The 20302-nt window shown below is 48.1% G+C and overlaps 7 protein-coding genes across 7 annotated transcripts; 5 read left to right on the top strand and 2 right to left on the bottom strand.

The window, feature by feature from the left end:
- Nucleotides 1–485: 485 nt before the first annotated feature.
- Nucleotides 486–785, top strand: FOXG_17046 (uncharacterized protein; the record flags this gene model as incomplete). The annotated part of the gene is made up of 1 exon (XM_018397072.1): nt 486–785. The coding sequence occupies one exon, from the start codon at nt 486–488 to the stop codon at nt 783–785; it is 300 nt and encodes a 99-aa protein (XP_018257901.1).
- A 441-nt stretch (nt 786–1226) lies between these two features.
- Nucleotides 1227–1328, top strand: FOXG_22654 (uncharacterized protein; the record flags this gene model as incomplete). Its single annotated transcript, XM_018403061.1, has 1 exon — nt 1227–1328. The coding sequence occupies one exon, from the start codon at nt 1227–1229 to the stop codon at nt 1326–1328; it is 102 nt and encodes a 33-aa protein (XP_018257900.1).
- Nucleotides 1329–1354: 26 nt separating this feature from the next.
- FOXG_22653 (uncharacterized protein) lies at nt 1355–1885 on the top strand (the record flags this gene model as incomplete). Its single annotated transcript, XM_018403060.1, has 2 exons — nt 1355–1438; nt 1487–1885. 2 exons carry the CDS (start codon nt 1355–1357, stop codon nt 1883–1885), a joined length of 483 nt encoding a protein of 160 aa, XP_018257899.1.
- A 208-nt stretch (nt 1886–2093) lies between these two features.
- On the bottom strand, nt 2094–2802 carry FOXG_17045 (uncharacterized protein; the record flags this gene model as incomplete). The annotated part of the gene is made up of 2 exons (XM_018397071.1): nt 2094–2450; nt 2785–2802. 2 exons carry the CDS (start codon nt 2800–2802, stop codon nt 2094–2096), a joined length of 375 nt encoding a protein of 124 aa, XP_018257898.1.
- Nucleotides 2803–5216: 2414 nt separating this feature from the next.
- FOXG_17044 (uncharacterized protein) lies at nt 5217–8273 on the top strand (the record flags this gene model as incomplete). The annotated part of the gene is made up of 4 exons (XM_018397070.1): nt 5217–5405; nt 5470–5702; nt 5749–7042; nt 7098–8273. 4 exons carry the CDS (start codon nt 5217–5219, stop codon nt 8271–8273), a joined length of 2892 nt encoding a protein of 963 aa, XP_018257897.1.
- Nucleotides 8274–10181: 1908 nt separating this feature from the next.
- On the top strand, nt 10182–11781 carry FOXG_17043 (uncharacterized protein; the record flags this gene model as incomplete). Its single annotated transcript, XM_018397069.1, has 2 exons — nt 10182–10977; nt 11033–11781. The coding sequence occupies 2 exons, from the start codon at nt 10182–10184 to the stop codon at nt 11779–11781; spliced, it is 1545 nt and encodes a 514-aa protein (XP_018257896.1).
- A 1564-nt stretch (nt 11782–13345) lies between these two features.
- FOXG_17042 (uncharacterized protein) lies at nt 13346–14644 on the bottom strand (the record flags this gene model as incomplete). Its single annotated transcript, XM_018397068.1, has 2 exons — nt 13346–14412; nt 14632–14644. The coding sequence occupies 2 exons, from the start codon at nt 14642–14644 to the stop codon at nt 13346–13348; spliced, it is 1080 nt and encodes a 359-aa protein (XP_018257895.1).
- Nucleotides 14645–20302: the final 5658 nt, after the last annotated feature.

Genomic DNA, 20302 nt, shown 5'->3' with positions numbered 1-20302 from the left:
TGATAAGGAATTGGTCAATGAATGCACTAGGGCCACGGGATGTGAGCCAGAAATATGCGTCCATAGGAGAGCGGGGGATGATGGTGCAGAGCAAGCATGTATCCCCGAGTGCGTATTTGCAAGACGATGAATACGCTCAAATAGGCGCATGGTCGGGAAAAGCGTCCAAATTTGTGGTAGAGGATCATTACTGTATCGTTTGTGTACACCCTCGCGGTTAAAGGCAATTTTATTGTTAGAAATATGATGATGGTGCTCCTGCTTATTGTACCTGGACATCACTAGCCACAAAGACGGGGCGCAGCTAGTGATGTATCAGCACCTGGAGACCCACATTGAATTTGAAGTGGACCCAAGTCTCCCCAGGCACTCGGAGCTCATGGCGCTAAGCAATGGGTACATAAGTAGTACGGCACCCCTCGTCACATCCACTGGGTTCTGCCATCCACAACATCACATCTCTACGTTGACGCTTTCCCCCTACCATGCTCACCACAAATGATGACGTGGTGCTCGAGGCACTGAAGCAGCTCCAATCATACTTCGAAAATAAACCGATCCAAAGGAATACGTGGTCCGGGAGGCAAGTTGGTAGAAAGGATGAAGACGTGTTGCAGACCGTCTTACCAAGATTGAAAGACTGGGCAGAAAGGATACAGACGCTGCACTCGAGCATTTCTGTCGGGCCCAATCGGCAGACAATAACTTCCGAATCAGACCAGGAAGGGGAAGATTCAGGGCGAAGCCTGGCTCTCAAAGCCACTTATGCTCCTTGCCACCATTGACCATACGTCTTCACCGAATGATGCAGACCCCAATCAGCCGTATGACGAAGCAGCAGAATATGAGCTGCCTCAGCTCATTGACCGCTATTTCAAACCTCTATTCGAAAGATTCGGACTAGGCCCCTCAGCAGCAGAGAGCCTACGGCACCGCCCAATATCTTCCTGCTTTTGATATTTTGCGAAAAGCTGTCCATGCCCAGACGTACAAACATCTCAAAGGGTTACACTTGGACACTTCAGTCGATGTTCGCAGAAAATAATTACCAGAGCATGAATGGGTCCGTTCTACGATAGGTAACGGGATTTGCCTGGCAAAGCATGGCCATTACTACGATATTCTCCTCCTACTTCAAAATAAGTTTCAAGTTAGCTCATTGGCTCGACGAACTCAATCGCCACCAGCGCCGGAAAAAGGAAGCCTTAGACCGGCTCTTGCCATCTATGGCTGGCAGCTTCCAGATGACCAATGCTGAGCTCAGTGCCCAATTAGAGCAGATTGAGCGGTCAAATGATCAACATCATGACTTCTTCAGTGAGATGTAGTGTCAGCAACAGATGCCACTGCTAAGATGTCGATTATTTGGATTGGCCAAGAGGCTCCTATATCATTTGAGGAGGGAGAGCCGGCGGTCGATATCAAAGGAAAGAAAAATGTACGGTCAATACCCCAAGGTTCTACCTGGCTAAATTAATGCGCATAGTCTACAATTATTACATCCGACAACAAGAACCATGAGCATCTGAGACAATCAGACTCTGACGTTACTGGAGATGCTCAAAAGTACAAAAGGTTACTGTCATATAGAGACCAGGCCTATGAGCATTTGGTACAGCAGAACCAGACTCATGAGAAGAGCATTGCCTACTATTGCCGGATGTTATTCGAATCGATCAAGGAATGGAGCGAGTTCCAGCTCTGGCCAGAGTCAGTGGCTTCCGAATCAGAGGGGGAAGAGGAGGATGCCACTGCCCCTTCCATCGAGAATACAAACATTCAGCTGTGGCAAAACCGCTCCAATCGATTCATGGTACCAGAGACTGACAAAGTTAGACTTTTAGGCCCAGAGGACGAGAAATATGAGCCGTACGTGGTGGTTTGATCGGATGCTAGGTACTTCAGCCAGTAATTTATGTCAATTTTGTTCCGAATATATACTGGACGGCGTGAGAGTGGTGAAGAGCGCATGGAAATTGATGAAAGTACCAATCAGAGTTGCAATACATCACTCAACGTTAAGAACGCGACCAATGGAAAACTCGACCCCATGAGATGGCGATGAATCCAGCGTGAAAATGTTCTCATGTTGCTTAGTTTTCCGTAATCGCGTTTTCTAAAGACACCCAAGTCTCCGTCCCCTTCCTACTTCCTGAGTTCCCGATGTCCGTGAAGTTACCGAGGCGCTGTTCGCGAGTTTCTGTCGATGAGGGTATGAATGTCGGCAACTCGGCGAGCTTGGAATCAGGCTGTTCCATTAGCCGCGTCGTCAGTGCACCGGTAACCCCATGAAGATGGGTCAAGGCGGTATTTGCGGGTGTAGTTTCCTCAGCAGAGTATTTCTGCATCTGTCGCAACCTGTGGTTGCATTGCTTGAGCTTTTCATCTTCGTCCTTGAGCGTGGTGATCTGATCGAGGAGCTTCTTGCATATTTGATCAAAACGAAACTCCTTGTCAGGAGTTTAGTGTATATTCATGATCTCAGATAGCTGGCGTATCTCAGGTGCCAAGTTCTCTCCTTCCTGTTCACAAGCCATTGGTTCAAATTCGATTCCAGAGTGGCGCGTGAGCGAAGAGGATGAGTTGGAGAAAATAATTAAGGGGCATGATTGATATTTGTGACAGGAGGGATACATCCAACCCTGTCAATGGCGACTCAGCCAGCCACTGAGTGACTTTCTGATCCCTGGCAACTGAAACCCCTAAGTAACAGTGCATTAGTGCGGGCTGTCGGTCAAACAGTTAGTGGGCTACAGTACGGTGGCAGGGCCCTACCATCCTTACACGCAGAGTCCCATCCATGTTGAAGTACTTGGTTAGGTCTATATAAGTCATGGGGGTCGCCGTCATCTACCCAAGCATATCTAACTTTTACACAACAAAATGGGAAATAAATCCACGATCATCGTCGGGCCCGTCCTAGAGGCCTTGAGTAAGATCAGCCCTGGTTTGAAGCAGCAATTTCTAACTTTTTTATTTTAGTTAGATGTCCGAGTATTTCTGTGGCCATGGCGGGCAGTTGTCACTCTGCGCAACTGGTTGAAGGCTTTGAAGTCCATGGATATGCATCGGATAAGTTAAATTATGATATTGACTCGAAAGAGTGCTTCTATAAAGTAGATCAGTCATATGGGGAAGTAAAAGAGGCAACTAGATGGTATTTAAACGTATTTTTAGAGAAAGAGCTTGTCGTCATCATTGGAGCTTACTGGAGGTCTGGAAAAGAGAGGGCTGCAGTAGGGCATTGTATAGAAAGACATCCCAACTGGACAAAGTGGCGAACTGGTTAGTATGTCAACATGTACTTCTTTCTGCATAAAAGTGCTGTAGCCAGAGAGCCAAGAGGGCTTACAGCCGCCATGTTTCTCCCCCTGAAATTATTGTGATACAGCTGCAGATAGAGCATGGGTCTGCAAGAGTGGCTTAACAAGATGTTTGGTAGCGGTGAAGAGCATGTATGGGATTCCTGAGTATTTATTTACCATACCTCAAGAGACAACTCTAGTCTAGGTAGTTTTCTCTGCTTTACCCATACTGCTAATAATCTAGCTCGCACCCTCGATCAAAATCACAGAGGAAACGAGGATAAGAGGGATGAAGAGGAAGAGTGTGTGGAAGTTGATCAAGGCCAGCTGGCCGATGACTAGGGAGCCGAACAGGATGTTGATGAAAGCGAGCAAGAATATGAGCTCGTCTCCGATGACGAGCGTGGAGGGGTACTTTCACCACGTGCTGACATCAAGAAAGGTCAAAGCAAGGACCGAGATGAAAAACTATCTAGTTACTGGATGAAGTTGTTGCAGTCTCAGCGGGTACGTAAAGTACGTAGTTCGTCTCGCTACTGTGTGGCACGGCACGTGGCGTGTGGAGACGCTGGAGATGAGTACAAAGCATGCACTGTGCGCCTGAATTTATGACACACCGCATCTCCTTTGCAACACTTCTCATATCGACATGGCCGCAGATAATAATCACCTCCACTCACTTCTCAAAACGATAGAGGCCGAGATTTCTCACCTAAGAGCTGATGTCTACGCTCAAATCACCTCCCAGCCGATAAGGCGATCGAATGGTAAAAAAGGCAGAAACCGAGATTCTCATCAACAACGGCCATGGGAGAAAATTGAGAAGAGGTTGAAAGTAGTTTACAAGGTGATTCATAGGCTAGAGTCAAGGCCCAATCGAAGGGGAATGGTATAAGCAACTACATTTACTCTTGGCTAAGCACGATAAAAGAGTTCCAGATAGCAGTTACATCTTCAAGCTATCTATAGAAGAGCTCGACAGTATCCGATCCGAGCGACAATCCTTCAATACCATACCATGGGTTGCAACAGACGATTACATGTTTGTAAAATGCAGGTTCTGAGTTTCGAGAAATGGATAATAGCAATAGAAGATGCAATGGTTTGCTAGAGGCAAGAGGAACCCAAGAAGCATGGAATTACACTTGTACCAAGATACGTGATGGAGGGGCCTGGGACGCCAAATATTTTGCTGCAATTCAACAGATAACCACCTGCTCTAATCCTTTCTCCTCTTTTAGCGATGAATCCATTCATTGATTAGATCTCCTTTATACTATTGCCTATGGTTGCCAATACTCTAACTCTCTTATTGACATGGAGAAGTACTCTCAAGCCAATGTCAACGACATGCAAAAGCTCGACAACCCTACCGAAAGCGAGATCATCATTTAAAGCCTTTTTGAAGAGGAGTATCAATAAATTGTAGAGGCGCTGGTGTTGAAATGGCTAGGACAGGTTATAGAGTGGAATGCCGGGGTCGTGTTCGTTCTCACACAAATTTTTCTTCTTCCCGTTGGTCATTTTTATCTACTTATCGAAATGTATACCTAAGTTCGAGGGTTAGTTGTTATCACTGCCGCTGGATCAAAGTCAACATTCATTCCAATCAGCAGAGTTTAACCAATGCAGCGACCTCTAAAGTGCGCTTGGGGTATTCCGTGTTTTAGCGAATATCAGCGTCGCGAGATGCATCAGAGTCTTAAAAGTGGCCTAGCGCAGCACCGCCACAATGTTGTGGCGTATTGCATGACGCGGGAAGATCTTATCAGTCAGGTGATAATGCAGCACCGTATACAAGTTGGTTCGAGCATCCCCGCGCGCTTGGATCTCCCAGCCGCAAGCAACGGGTACATAAGTAGCGTGAGGCTCCAGTCGCATCCGCCTCGCACCAACTTTCTCAGCAACACTATGTCCACACACAATCCTCTCGTCTCGACAATTGTCTCAATATGCACAGGTGTGCTGGAATTGTCTTCGAGTCTCAGTGCACTACATCACAAGGTTCCCGATAAATCCCCTCAAACAAAGCGACAGACGCTTTCCCAGTCGATCAGGCAAGTTGCAGTGCAACCCAAGACTCCGGTTGCTGAGCTACTGGTGACATTCTTGGATGAATTGGATAATTTGAGTGGCCTGGCGCAGGTAATACTATCGCAGACAGAAGAAGGCCCAGGTTCATGCCCAGAATCCTATGGTTCCCAGCAATGAACAAGTCATGGACAAAGTGACGAATTCCCTACAGATGGACAGCCGATCCGAGACGCCATGCGAGCGGCATATCGATATACAACTCGGAATCTCTGAGCAAGAGGTCGCGTCAGAATCTCAGGCAAGCGAGATCTCATGGTCACGGCCTGCACAGACACCAAAGACCCCATCGTCCCCTTCGCGGGCGTCAACACCTCTTTCCCCAACCGCAAAGACGTTAAGCAACAAATAGTCCGCCTGACTCACCCAAGGACGGAGGCAACGACATCAATGTCCATGGCGCAGTCTACGTACCAACGACCCCGAGCCCAGCCAAGCAAAGTGCAAGAGCCGGCCTAAATACAAACCCCGAGCGTGGATCATTCGCAAGGAGCCACTCGGCTGTGACTGAATCATCAGAGGCCTCCACGGCCGCAGACACGTCACCAGCCGGTTCTGTTGCGACTCACATCACATGGCCGGCAAACTCTGGTAGGGCATGTGACGAGGATGAAGCCATGTTGGACGTCGATGACGGAGGCCTCAACATGATCACTGACTCTTGCTCGCCACAGCATCCCGCGACCAATGACACAGCTAGCTCTCAGAGTCCTTCAGTCGACGACCAGGCGCCAAGGAGTCCCACTCAAAGTCCTACGGCAGTCGCCAGGGCTGGCCAGTCGCCACTGGCCTGTGCGGCCGACAATAGGGCCAACCCTCCACCAACGGTAGACAGCGACATAAGCACCTATTCTAGAAAGCCTCATGCAGATGACGGTTTAGTTCAAGTGCTCGAATCAGCCATGGACATTCTCTGCGCTGTTGCAGCGAACTCGCTAATGCAGGGTCATTCACCAGGGAATGGAGATGACCAACACGCCAACGACCAACAAACACAGTCTCCCTCCCCCAGCCCAGCCAGTGAAGGAAGCGATACCGCTAGCGAAGGAGCCGACCGGAATACCAGAACGAACACACCACCAATGATACAGTTCACGCCATCCAATAGATCACGCTCAGATCCTCCTGCGACAACGGTCACTCTCACGCCCGCTGATATGGAAATGCTCGTCCCCAGGCTTGCCGAGATGGAAGGTGAGGGTGACTCACAGCACTCCTCTGTTCCACTCAGGAATGTTGACCTGGCCCACATGCAAGAGAGGGTCAAGACGACTGATGAAAAGTGGCAGACTACGAGCACTCGGTATGAGGCAGGTCCGAAAGGTGAGGGGTACGCAAGGATCTACGTCTCGAGTAGCCGACCTCCGATCAACTGGGAGGGTTTCACTGCTGAATGTAAGCGGCCAACACTTACCGAAATCGAGTCAATATTTGAAAAGTACGCCTTAGATCCTCCCCAAGAAGATATTCCGTATTATATCGGTAATCTCGACATTCTTCCTGGTGAGCGTTTGGATCCTGGACCTGAGATCACGGGAAACCCTGACCTCAAGGACCTGCATGTCGCATATCACCACATTGGTGGTCCCGGTTCCGGGAACCGCACACATGGGGAAGACATCAAAAACTTTCGATCCTATAACGAGGTTTACTTCGGACCCGGGTATAAACTGTGGCTAGCGATTGAAAAACATCACATAGCCAAGTTATAATGCATTTGTCGAAGCAAACTGGAGGTGTTGCAAATGCGACCAGTTTGTTTCGCACCAATCTCTTCTTCTAGCTCCCTCCAGGCTCAAGAAGGAGGGCATAGATTATATCGTTGCAGCCGTCGGACGTGGGGAAGCCTTCTACACCTTACCGGGACAGCAACATGCGATCATCAATTTTGGACATTGCGCCGCTCATTCCATTAACTACGTACCCCCTGGGGAGAAAATTGACTTTAGCAAGGTCACTGCGTGTACCGAGGATGGCATGTATGCTATTGGGAAAAAGTACGGCCAAACCACTGCCTCCCCACAGGAATTGGCGCAAGCCAACAAACGGAAAGCACATCAGCAACTCTCCCAAGTCGCGCCTAAAAGATTGACACGCACCAACACCACACCCCAGCGAGAGTTAGTCGAGATCGAGCAAGGCCTATCAGAGATACCTTATCGTCGAATACAAATCGACCACCAACATCCCTCGACTGCAGAGTTGAATGTATACAAGCAAGTTGCTGCCGTGCGTAGCACAATGGCCATACAACAGTTCATTACTCTGGTAAAGGATTGGAAGAATGAAGAGGCCACCGTCCATATCGACAAGACTAAAGACAAGCTAAACCAGTCAGTGCAATCAGTGAAATTCTTTGAAGGCAGAACAAAGTTATCGAAGTTCGGACTTCGGCTCACTCAAAGAAAACTAGCTCGTGAAGCTGACACGGTAAAGGGGCCTATACAAAAGCAGCTTAAACCAGGCTTTCTTGACAAACTTGCAGCTGATCACTGTATGACGAAAGATCGGCTGAAAGACCATATTCAAGAGGGCAGACAATGGAATTCTATCTGCAAATCACACGATGGGTTGCTCCCCTTTATCCTCTTGGACTCAAAAAATCCTTTCGGGATTAAAAAACAAAACTGGACCAATCTCTATCGCGAAGAATTTACCAAGGAGGCGAATGCATTCCGCAGTCTACTTGATGATGAGTATATGAGGAACCTATGTGAAGCAGGAAAGTCCTTTGAAGATCGAGTTTTAGAGAAGGTTTTTAATGGCAGCGTTTCGGATACTGGCGGGTTTCTATGGGAGGAGAACGAGCTGGACCCGGCTTCAGACAACATCGATGAGTTACTTAAGCAGCAGGTCACCAGAAATGGAGGCACGTGACTAAGATAACAGCTTAGTCAGAAAAAGCTACAGCGTTTTCTGACTCAGCATATACTTCATGACTACCCTACACTTGAGTAAGTATCCCTTGAGTTGTGTTGAACCACTCTCCCCTGTAAAAATTCTTTCTTGGCACGCACTGTTAGTGCCGTGTTAGGAGCGGGATTTTCTGCAGGCCACGCGACCACACAAAACTGCGGGGATGCTATCGGCTCCCTAACAGCAGTTTTCAGAGAAGGAATTTTGGAGAGTTCGCCTTCTCTGACAACACCTTTGTCGGATCTAATGGCGGCACCTCAGAACCAGAACGCCTTAGATATCGGAGGACGATGCCCATGGCATCGGTAGCGACATCCTCCCGATCAACGACGCCGATTGCGATGGGTTTTTCTCCTTTGAAGGCAAGCCGCACCGTCGGCCTCTGATTCCTTCCCGAGGTTTTTCCCTGCCGCCGCGACAGTCGACTACGAGCTACAACTTGGTTACTGGAGATTGTGGACTGCGTCGGCAGATGTAGTGATGCGCGAGAGAATTCTGGTCGGTGGAAAAAGTTCGACAATAGATTGCCCCCGAACCCGCTGACGGGTGACGGGCTTGAGAAATACAGCACCTTTTGTGCCATTGGTATGCTGGATGGTGAAGGAAGCGGGGTTTCCCTGTACCTAGCTAGCTCAGCACGTCTTTTGCTCCAGTAGGAGATCTGGCTTCGTTACAGCCACCCAGACGAAAAATATACAAACAAACAAAACAAACAAAAAAGTTGTGTTGAACCTCCCGGCCGTACCAGGCCCCACATGCCCACCATCTTCTAGGAGGTACATGGGTGGAACCTCTTAATAGATTGGGAACGTGAGCAGTGTGATGTAGCGATTTGTAACTCGAGAGATTGCCGGTACTTCTATCACAGGCTGAAATGGGGGGGCGACAGGTATCTTTTAATTGACGCATTTTAATTGGCTGTAACCCCCCTACTGTGACCTGGCGGGAGGTTCAACACAACTCAAGGGATACAAACTTAGATAACTGTCTTAAATTATAATCTAGCCTTAGGTATTTCGATTTCATTCTGCAAGCCAAAAGTCGCGCTTGTCCAAACTATATACTCGGTCTTTGTTACACTTGCCAAATAATACTCGTGGATTCAAAACACTGGCATCGCTGTTAGGCCAGCACTTGCGTGATCTGGCAGCTTCACTCAAACTGATGCGAATGCCGCTCGTCTTTATGCAGACAGCTGACTGAAGCGTTTGATTAGAAAGACGCGCGATACGATTGAAGAAGGACTTCCAAGTGCCACTGAACAGCGTTACATTGCGTAATGCCAGTTGCTGCAGCTGGTGTTGACAAACAAAATCGATCAAGTCATTCTCTAAAGTCCATTTCAAAGACTGTAGGGCTATTTTTTGGCCACTGGCCTGTCCTCCAGACTCGGGACATAAAACAAGTTCTTGTAGGTTCGGGAATGACCATAGAAATTGCTGCACTTCGCCATGCTTATAACCGCGCACCACTAAGTTGCTGACGTTCAAAGACACAATATTCTCGTTAACAACGAGCCATTCCTCGTTCTGTATGTCGAACGTTCTGAGAATGTTCACCCTAGTTATTTAAGGAATACGAAGTAAGGTTGGTAATAGCCTGTATGTGAGATTCTCTACTCTTACTTTAAAGAAAGGGACAACCCGTATCTTTTAGCGAAGTTCATTGTAGTACGCACTCTTGCACATTCCCCGCAGCGGCGTATGCCAAAGATCTCCTGCGCCAGATTCCTCCCAGTAAGGTCGAGGCCGAGAAGCCTATTAGCGAAGTCCTCGGTTCTAGTTAGCATCATAATGCTAGCTCATGCTTCCTCTTCTGACCCTAAACAGTCGAATCCACAGGAACGAAACCAAACATGCAGTGATGAGCATGGCATCTGACCATCGTTTCGCCAAGGTCGAGGGATGGCTGTCCCCGCCAGATTATTCAACCAATGCCAACTTGGCAAGAGAACGACGTCATCCCGGCACCGGGACCTGGCTTCTAAACAGTCCCGCCTTCCGGGAGTGGACAGTTGGAACACGCTGGCACCTGTGGCTCTACGGGCTGGCAGGGGCTGGCAAGACCATTCTGAGTACGACGATTCTGGATCATCTTCTGCAAATAGACACCCACACTACGCTTGCCTTCTTCTTTGACTTTAACGATGCCAGGAAACAGAAACTGGAGAATCTCCTACGCTCGCTGGCAGTTCAGCTTTATCATACCGGGAACGAAGCCGCGAGAAGACTTGATAGTCTTTTCACTTCACATGATGGACGGAGACAACCAGATACGAATGCCTTATCAGCCTGTGTTGACACAATGATACAAACTGCTGGAAAGGTTTTCATCATCATTGACGCTTTAGACGAGTGTATAGGGAGAGAAGAGCTTCTGCATTGGATCGGAGGCTTGAGATCCAGTAACACCCAGCTTGTCGTGACTGGCCGGCCAGAGGCAGACTTACGATGCAAGATCTCTCTTCTCTTTGATAAGTGTAATTGCGTCTTACGTAACAAGAAGGTTGTCAACGCCGATATTCGCGCCTATGTCACGGCAACGCTTGAACAGAAGCCTGGTTTCGTGGATAGGAACCTATCTCAAGATATTCTGGACAGAATCCGTGACAAAATCGGAGATGGAGCCGACGGGATGCAAGTTTTGACCCAGGTCATGAATATAAGTCAAACATTCTTCTGACATTCGTCGCAGGTTTAGATGGGCAGCTTGTCAACTAGAGAGTTTCGCTAGATGTCTGAGCCCGAAAGACATCAAGATAGCTCTCAGGTCTTTGCCCCGGGATCTGAATGAGACATATTACCGCATGGTCCAAAACAAGAGCAGCGCGATTCGTCTCCTGCAGTTTCTCGTCCACACCAGGCGGCCTCTGACACTACCAGAGGCCGTCGAAGTAATAACCACAGAGATAAATCAAGAGCCTCGAGGTTTCAACGTTAAACGCAGACTATTTCAAGCAGCCGACATCCTGCGATACTGCCCCAGCTTGGTGATAATCGCCGAAGTCACGAATGACGCTGAGACCGTGGACGAACTTCATCTTGCTCACTTCTCTGTCAAAGAGTATCTTCTTGAACAAGCCCAGTTCGACCTCGAAAGTGCAAGCATTGTCATCACCAAAACCTGCCTGACTTATCTTGCCGATATCAGGGGCAGTCACAGCACAATCAGATCCGATTTTCCAATGGCACGGTATGCAGCAGAATACTGGACGGAATACGCCGCTTCGGTCGAGACTTCTGAAGGAATCGTTCGAGTTACAGTTAATTTTTTAAAAGACGAGACAACGTTTCAACGGTGGTGTCGATTGTATCAGGCCGACCGTCGGTGGGACCATAAACCAGGACCTCCTAGAGCACCCAGACTGTATTATGCTTGTTTAGCTGGACTCCCAGGGGCCGCAAGAGATCTGACGACAGAGGGAGCAGACGTCAACGCGCAGGGCAGCCAATACGGCACTGCTCTATAGGCTACTTTACGTGAGGATAATCTAGAGGTCGTGCAATTTCTCAATCTGAACGGCGCCAAGATGACCAGAAAGCGATCCAGCTCGACAAACATCAGGGAACGAACGAAGTTACCTCGTCTTTAGACTACTGGTTTCGCTTAAACCTACGACCAAACCTCCAGCCTTTATCCTGTCGAAGCCATGGTCCCTAACTGTCATTCGTACCCAAGTAATTGGGTCAACGTTGTTCCTATCTTTATTCTACTCTAACCGAATACAGACGCACGGGTAATTCCCTAGACGGAATTTTGTTTGATGCAGACATATTGAGATGGCGTAGAGACGAGTTTATGAGGTAGGTGTGAGAAGAACATGAGTCGGAGATGGTATAGTAATAGACTTAATACATATGTTAGGATTTACCTATAAGGACCGAGGTGTTATCTAAGGGCAGAGATGGTACACAGTTGAGCTTAGAAAGCTTCCAGTGATATTATGTGGCAAGGCGTACCTGCGTAGTAGTATATCGTCGGGCAAGAGCTTGAGCCCACTGGAGGACCAGTTGTTAAGTTCGGCGATTCAGAGCTGAAAGAGATGGGCTGACCGCGCTTCTGCAGAAACATGAATCTCTAACTTGCATCAAGTTCGCAGACCCTCGTGTGCCTGCTTTGCGCGCGGCTGACGTGCTCCGTCCGGAACGACCCACAGTCGGTGAGATGTGGGCCGGCCGGCGCGAGGCCGTGGGAGGATGCTGCGATTAATTTGGCCCCGTTGACCCGGTTTCTTACCGGGGCTTAGACCAAATCCCGTTCCCGTTCGGCTCCCTCAGCGGTTCCGCACCGGGGCTCAGGCCAAGCTACGCTAGGCTCCTCTGTAAATCCGTCCCCTCTCTTTAAGCAGTTCAATTTTCACTTTCCACAGTGTTCATGTCTACCTTAACGAAAGACCTCTTGATTGCGAATTCTTCTATCGAGCTGCGGTTTCCTCCTGCTGCAGAAATGGGCTCCCGGATCATGGGCCGGAATTGATCCCATAATTTTTCCCTAGCTGATCATCAGCACTGCATCAACATCATGCACGATATCAGGTGTGTCCATGCCAGATGACTTGTCGACTAATTGGCAACGACGTAAAATAGATAGACTATCCAGGTATAGATCTGATGAACAACGCGGATAAAAGAGGACCTTCTGGAAGGGCTGCAGAAGATTTACGGTTATCTAGCAAGAGGGACATCGGGGATATTAAACAGCATTATGCTTACTAACTTGCAATCTTTCCGTACTGACAAGACCAATTGCAATACTCTGAATTAAACAGTGTAGTTGTCATAACAAGACAGCCGTCTTCCGTAAATGTGAGTAAACATCAACCTCTTGGATCCATTAATTGTAACAGACAAAGCCGAAAGAGCAACAAAGTGACGGGAAAGCATATGCGAGATCCTTCCAACATGCCAAGACACAATACATGGAGGGAGTCTTGCCTTAAGACGCTCAGTTTCTTTGTGTTGGCCAACGGGCAAGGGCAGCCATACGCCTCCTGTCGTCGCCCTTGATGCGACTTCCCAGGAAGTAGCACATCTTCAAGCCAAACTCGCCCGCAGAGATTGCACCTCGACGGAAAAGGCATCTGGTACATGCTTGCCCGTCACCGACTTCCTTTTCCGGCTTTGTCTGTTACAATTGATGGATCCAAGAGGTTGTCGATCATGAATCTCCGCCAGCATCAAGTCTACCAACATGCATCCCCCGCTTGATCGATCATACAGGACGTTGCGTGGCTCCGCATCGTGGTGCAAGATTCGGTACTGGTGAAGTCGCTTGAGCACTACAATGATCTGGTCGACAACATTCGGCCTAACCTCTTTCATCTCTCGCAAGACAGGCCGACCGCCATAACTGAGTAGCAAAAAATGTACATATACGCCACTGTCGAAGTAATACGGCTTGATAAGGTCAACTATACCCAGGCAGACTGGTACGAAGGTGCCCTGAAGTGACCAAACATGATCGTACATCTTATTTTCGTGCCGTAGATGTCTTGCATCCATTGCCTCTACACCTTTAGCCACGAGTGTGTAACCACGCAATGACAGGCATAGCTTGAAGAGGGACCCTCGCGATCCCGAGATGCCAAGCGGCGTACAATCAGCATCATCACCACGATCAGTTGCCAGTTGATCGCGCAAGAGGGCAACAAAGCTCTGTCGGTCGATATGTGCCTTGCCATGGTCCGCGATGTTAGGGCACCTCTCATCTAGAGGGCCGCCGGAAGCAATTCCACGCAGACATGCATGGGTGCAGTATGGCCGGTCTCGTATATTTTGTCGCTTGTCCGCATTCCCTTGTGTATCGGACACTCTTCCTTGCACTTGTGTTTCACTCGAACTCGTGCCTCTCGATTCGACTAATGATCGACCGGTTAGATTCGGTGTTGGAGAAGGGCTTTCGTCATCTTCGTTATCGTCGTCGCTGGATTGAACCTTCTTAACTTCGATAGGCAGGCATTGCGAACGCGTTCGGATCGGCGAGCGTGTGAAACCTTTCCATCGTTGTGCTCTGTATGGTGTGGTGCGCTTTGCTTTGCGGAGCGTCGCAGGGATGCTTCTGAGCACGTCGTCGTGCTCTACAGCCCATGTATCGAGTTGATCTGCAGCGTTGTGCCACGCCTGAGACGGCAGTGGCGATCAAATAGCTTGGAGTACAAAGGCGTAAACTTGCGCCACAGCCGTCCGATGAAGTCGGTTCTCGTCATCGTCTTCAACATCTAGACTCGGTATGCAAACAGAGTAGTAGACGCAGGAGGGATCCCTTGGTATGTGCAAGAAGATGTACGTCATCCCTGTACAGACGTAGCCATACTGCGTACCTTTGCCAACCATGTACGAGAAGAGCTGCGTTTTCACGACGGTGGTGAGTCACCTAGCTTCGAAACCCTCGCCCTCCTGATTGATCACATCGCGGTCGGGCTGGGTTTCTCCGACTAGTCCTGTAGCAACCTGATCGCAACTCAATTTATGGGGCGCTTTGTACTCGATTGCGACTGTTGGGAACCTCTGGCCGTCTGACGTTCGGGATATACAGAACTGATCTGCCCGATTGCCTTTCCCCCGCGCTTTCCGACGCCTCGATGTTCGGGCCGATGGTCTCAAGCCATTGGAGACTTAGTCCATAGATTCAGAAAGAGACTCGTCGGCGGTTCCAAGATTGGTATGACTCTCAAACGTCAGTATTCCTTTGAGACCAAGGTGGCTTCTCAGGGTTGGATCGGCAAATGTAGCATCCACAAGCTTCTGAACTGCGTTCTCTACCACGTCCTGTTCACTGTTTCTAAGGTCAATCTCGCTACTGATCGGATGAAGCAAAGACCCCACGTATTCTAGCTGGTGTCGAGACGGAAAAGAGGACTAGGCGGCGAACGAGGGACTAAAGGCCAAGTCGGCCCAATCTTTTTCTTGCTTTGTTGGGAATGCATCCCAAGGGACGATTCGATGAGGGTAGAAGCGGCCGGTCGGATTAGTCGTATCGTCTTGGGTCGTGAGGGACGGATCGGTGACAACATCGATAGCTAGACAAAGCGTATGGCAGGTCTCAAGGTATGGATTGAGTGATAGTGGTTGCGATGCGGTTGCGCGTCTTTTGGTGGCCCCGCGTTTTTGTCATCCTTCGGTGGCACGATTTTCGGCGGTTTCGCGTCGGCGCTATTCTTCCTCCAACAGCTTCTGCAGCCTCTCTATTCCTTCCATCGAGTCTGATTGATTAGTCCAAGTGTACGGGAAGAGGGTAGTGATAAGCAGTCAGAACAATTCTTCATAAAATGTCTGGAGAAAAAAAACATTGAAACGAGATAGGCCCTGCCGCCGTGGAAATCGCGCTAGAGGCGGATCAACTTAGTTCCCCCCCTTTCTCCATATTGATGACTAAGAAATGGGAGGCTTGCCCAAGGGGGGCCCATAGGGACACGCCTAGGCGCCTCTCCACTTCTGCACGCGTAGGCGTGCGGATTATGTCAGCCCCCAATTTGGCACAACTCCACAACTGCATTTCGAGTTTTGAGGCTGGCGGGTTTCAGAATCCCGAGATTCAGAACTGCAATGATTCCTAATTATCAAGCTGAATACAATTCCTGCTGCTCTTATCCATCATTCTCAGCCGCCTCCCAGATGTCGCGCATGCCTCTTCTGCTAGAAAATGGATTACTTTCCATCTCTGCCGCTACCTGAGCCTCCACCCGATCATCTTCTGCTTTACTCCAATCCAGGTACGCCATCATCTCTTCCTTACTCCATCCAATCTCTAGATCCGGTGGGTGTCGTACAGAGTTTGCCCATCTGCTTCCAGTCAAGACACCACTGGTAGCTTGCTTTGTCATACCGCAAAGGTAGACCTAACGCCCTCCGATACTGCTGGTTAGTTTTGACGCTACCACGAGGCTGCGCCTTATACCAAGCATCTCGAGCAGCAACATATCTCCGATAGATGGCTTGTGGGTCATCATATCTTAGTGTCGGCGCCACTGATGCTGTTGAAGATGATGCTACTGGCGACTTCCCTCCCTGTGTCGATGGTTTTGCTGATGACACTGCCGATGATGCTGCTGTCTCTATACTAACGACAATGCAGCTAGTATCATCCCTGCCAGACCCAGCATGTCCGGATAATCCTGATGATGGGTCTTCCAGTGGTTCCCCTTCCTGCAAAGATGATACAGATGCAGATACTGCTGCTGCTGGTCGTGCTTCCCCGGATAATGCTGGCGAGAGTGCCACTGGCATTGCTTCTACCTGTGCTGACGATGATGACAAATACAAAATCCCCTCGTACCGTTGAGGGCATGCCTTTGACGTCATCTTGTGTCCTAATTTGTGGCATCTACTGCATGTAGGTCGTGCTTTTGGCTGCGCTGCTGCCTGAACTGCCTCGAATGCACTTGGTTCTCTCTGAGTGCTCGATTGCGATTTACTTGTGGTAGAATTGGCAGCTATTCGATTAGATCGGTGGCGAGGCTCCAATAGCACCTGATGAACACCATGACGACTCAAATGCCAATGCGGGTGAAAATGCTCCAAGCGAAGGGTTTGGCCTTGCTCTTGTAGAGCCTTGAGAATATGGGCGCAAGGGAGGCCGTGGGATCGAGAGAATGTACCGGTACAACTAGGCAGGTCTTCTTTCATAAGCCGCTTCCGCTGTTCTTCAACTTTGCGTAAAGCCTCGTGAGATATCCAGCCACGTATGGCACTATATAGTGATCCAGAGAGCTCAATTGGTATTCGCATTTGCTGCCTGACTTGGTTGGAGCGCAGCTCAGATAATTGATTAAGAAGCGCATGTTTCATAGCTCTCCACGCCTCGAAGAGATCTAGCGTAGATTTCTTGAGGTGGCTCTTAAGGAGCCCATGGATACCCTCAACCCGTGAGGTGACCACATTACCAAAGTGAGGGTGCTGGTCGACCCAGGCCTTAACAAGCTTTTTCTTGTACGGATCGAGCCAGTTGGACTTGATGTAGCCAACCTCTTCGAGATATTGAGGCAGATAGCGCTTTTCAAGCTCTTGTACGCGCTGGTCAAATGCCTGTTCATCTGACGGCCTCATAATCGAATGCCAGTGGTTGAAAAAGTCATTCCAATCGCTCAGACCTTGCTGATAGGCCTCAGACCCTTGCTTATGGTGTACGAATGTTGGCTGGCAATAGCGGAGGACCGCCTTATTCGCATGCCACAGGCATAGCAGAGAGATCGAAGACGGAAAGCAGCTCTCTACAGCGTTCATACAGGCCTTATCACGGTCAGTCAGAATAACAGATGGAAACCTTGTGTTGCAGAGTTCATACAGGGACCTGAGCCGGTCCAAGGCCCATATGAAGTCCTGCTCAGCCTCGCCATTAAGGAATGCGAAGGCGATACAGAAGGATCGCTGACAGGCATCAACACCAATCATATCAAGCAGCGGCATTCCGTATTTGTTCGTTTTGTATGTGCAGTCCAAGAAAAGTAGATCTGGGTAAGCCTTCACGTATGCCAATGACTCCGGATGGGCGAACAACACCGCCGTGATTCGGTTATCTGAGTCAAGCTGCATCCGATTCCAGAACCCTTCCTTGTCTAGCTGGTTAGCAAAAGCATGTATAGTGCTCTGACCCTCACAGAGCTCTCGTTTGCTATCTGCGATACGGTTGTAGATATCTTGCTAGGTTGCAATGGTATTCGAGTTCTGGCGAATATAAGTCCCTGATATCTTTTGGCGCTACACCAGCGTTCGTAAGGCGGCTGATTGTTGACCTGTCCACATCCGAGAGCTGCCGATGGACTGGGTGCGCCGATTTGTGCCAACTTGGTTCATGGTTGTGTGAAGAAAATTGTGGACCCGGACGATGCCTTAAAGACCAAGTCGTCTTATCTAGGGATTCCTTCGCGATGATAGAGAACCGGCAGTTGGTTCCTCGCGTAGTAGTCTTGCGCTGGCGGTCCCTTGAGGCGCTTGGTGGCCGACACCATCGATCACATGCGCATGTGATAATCTGCCTGCCGCTGGTTGATCGCGACGATCTCCCAGTTACGAACGCGTATCCTCTTGGTGCTGCCCATTCATTGATAGCCGTGAGTAGAGCCTCTCGCGAGTCGTACGTGCCCTCCGGCGGAAGCACATCATCAGGAAATGCCGTCTGCGCCATAACGGCAACCCCTGAAAACTACGGTTGTGGTTAGCAATGGCAGCAATAGCCGCAGCCCCTGAGAAATGCAGTTGTGGAGTTGTGCCAAATTGGGGGCCGACATAATCCGAACGTCTACGCGTGCAGAAGTGGAGAGGCGCCTAGGCGTGTCCCTATGGGCCCCCGCGTCTCGGTCGTGGTAGGCCCATGCTATGTCCAATTGCTATGGCTAGCATGGGGAGAGCCATGCGTATCATTTGCCTCGGAGATGAGACCGAAGTCCAAGCGCGTTAATGTTTGAGCGCGGGACCAGAGCAAACGGTACCAGAGGTGTGTGCGCTGTTTGTAGAAGCACTGTGTTTGAATGTGGCTGAGCTTAACTGTGCAAACAGACGCCTGTTGACTAATTTAGGCGGGACACATTGCGCGATGCGTGTCGCGTATCGCGTTCTCCTCTACACAAGGTGACAACCGACCCATTACTTAGTCATCCAATAACACTAATATATCTGGCATACAAGTTGAGAAATCCTCAAAATAATTCAGCCTAGCGATCTAGCATAGCATTGCCAGTACGTATTGTTTATGGTTACTCCTATGGAATGTGTAAATTCGTACTTATTACTTTTCGTCCCCTGCTTGAGAACCCTGTGTCCAAAAGACAGGACGCGGAGTCGTGTGGGGCAATGGGAGCAACATGACGTAGCCCAAGAAGTCGGCTTTTGCCCATGATCCATTGAGAGGGTACAACACCTGCATTTGATGATCGGGGTAACGAGGTACCCCATAGTCCATCAGACAAGCGGTTGATTTTTCAGCCCTCACAGGAACGGCTGGACACTTAGGACGGAACAGAGTGATATTTTCTTAAAACTATTAATAACGTGTTTGATAAGTGAGTGGGTCAGACAAGTAAGTGAGTCACTGCACTGTATAGTATTAAAAAACCTACCCTATAGTATCTTTTTATTCTAAATAAAATAGATAAAAGTTTAAAAAAAATATTTTTAAGAATAGTATAATTAACCTTATTATAAAATATTTTTTTAAGATTTTTAGCTATTTTATTTTATATAGTAAAGCTTAATTATACAGTATAAAATACAGTATAAATAGGTTTTAAGGTTTATAGCTGTATAGAATTTTTCTAAAAATCTTAAAAAGTTTATATAATATATTTTAAGACTTATATATACGCTACTAGAATTACAGCCAATTTAGGCTTAGTTTGAATTTTTAAAGAATTTTTTAAACCCGGGTTTAAGGTGGAAATAAGATTGACTCACTCACTTGGATGACCCACTCACTTATCAAACACGTTAAGTTATTTAAATTAGTTAATAAATCTTAAAACAGATTAAACTTTTCTTATAAATACAAAAGTAATAAAGGTATAGTTATAGCTTAAGTATATTATAACGATTGCACAAGCCGTTAAACCACAGGACAAAAGATCGGGCCATAATCGCTACGCAAGCAATCATAGGTGTGCTACAGCTGCCTTATAGAAGCCTTATAGCGCTGTTACGGGCACGAATCATAACAAAAAGGGGGAGAAAGGTAAATTAAGAAAAGAAGGTTTTAGTATTTAAGGAAAAACTATACATATTAGTAGACTAAGGCTAGCTTAATAGGTTAATAATAAATCAGATTAGGTTATAAGATAATATAATAGGAGAAATATAAGTTAATTATAAATATAAATATATAAATATTTTATTACTTACATTTCTAAGATTAAGTTTTTATTTATTTTTTATATTATATTTAAAGCTATATTTATAGAATATAAGTAATTATTAAGTAGTTCTTAAGTTATTTAAGGATAAATTTAATAATTAGGAGGAGACCTTTTTAACATATAGGCTAGGCAGGGAGGGTTAACCTAT

This window comes from Fusarium oxysporum, chromosome 6, assembly GCF_000149955.1.
Source record: "Fusarium oxysporum f. sp. lycopersici 4287 chromosome 6, whole genome shotgun sequence".
NCBI classification, from domain to species: Eukaryota; Fungi; Ascomycota; class Sordariomycetes; order Hypocreales; family Nectriaceae; genus Fusarium; species Fusarium oxysporum.
Note: the sequence above shows the minus strand (reverse complement) of the source record. Positions and strands in the feature narration are given on the sequence as shown.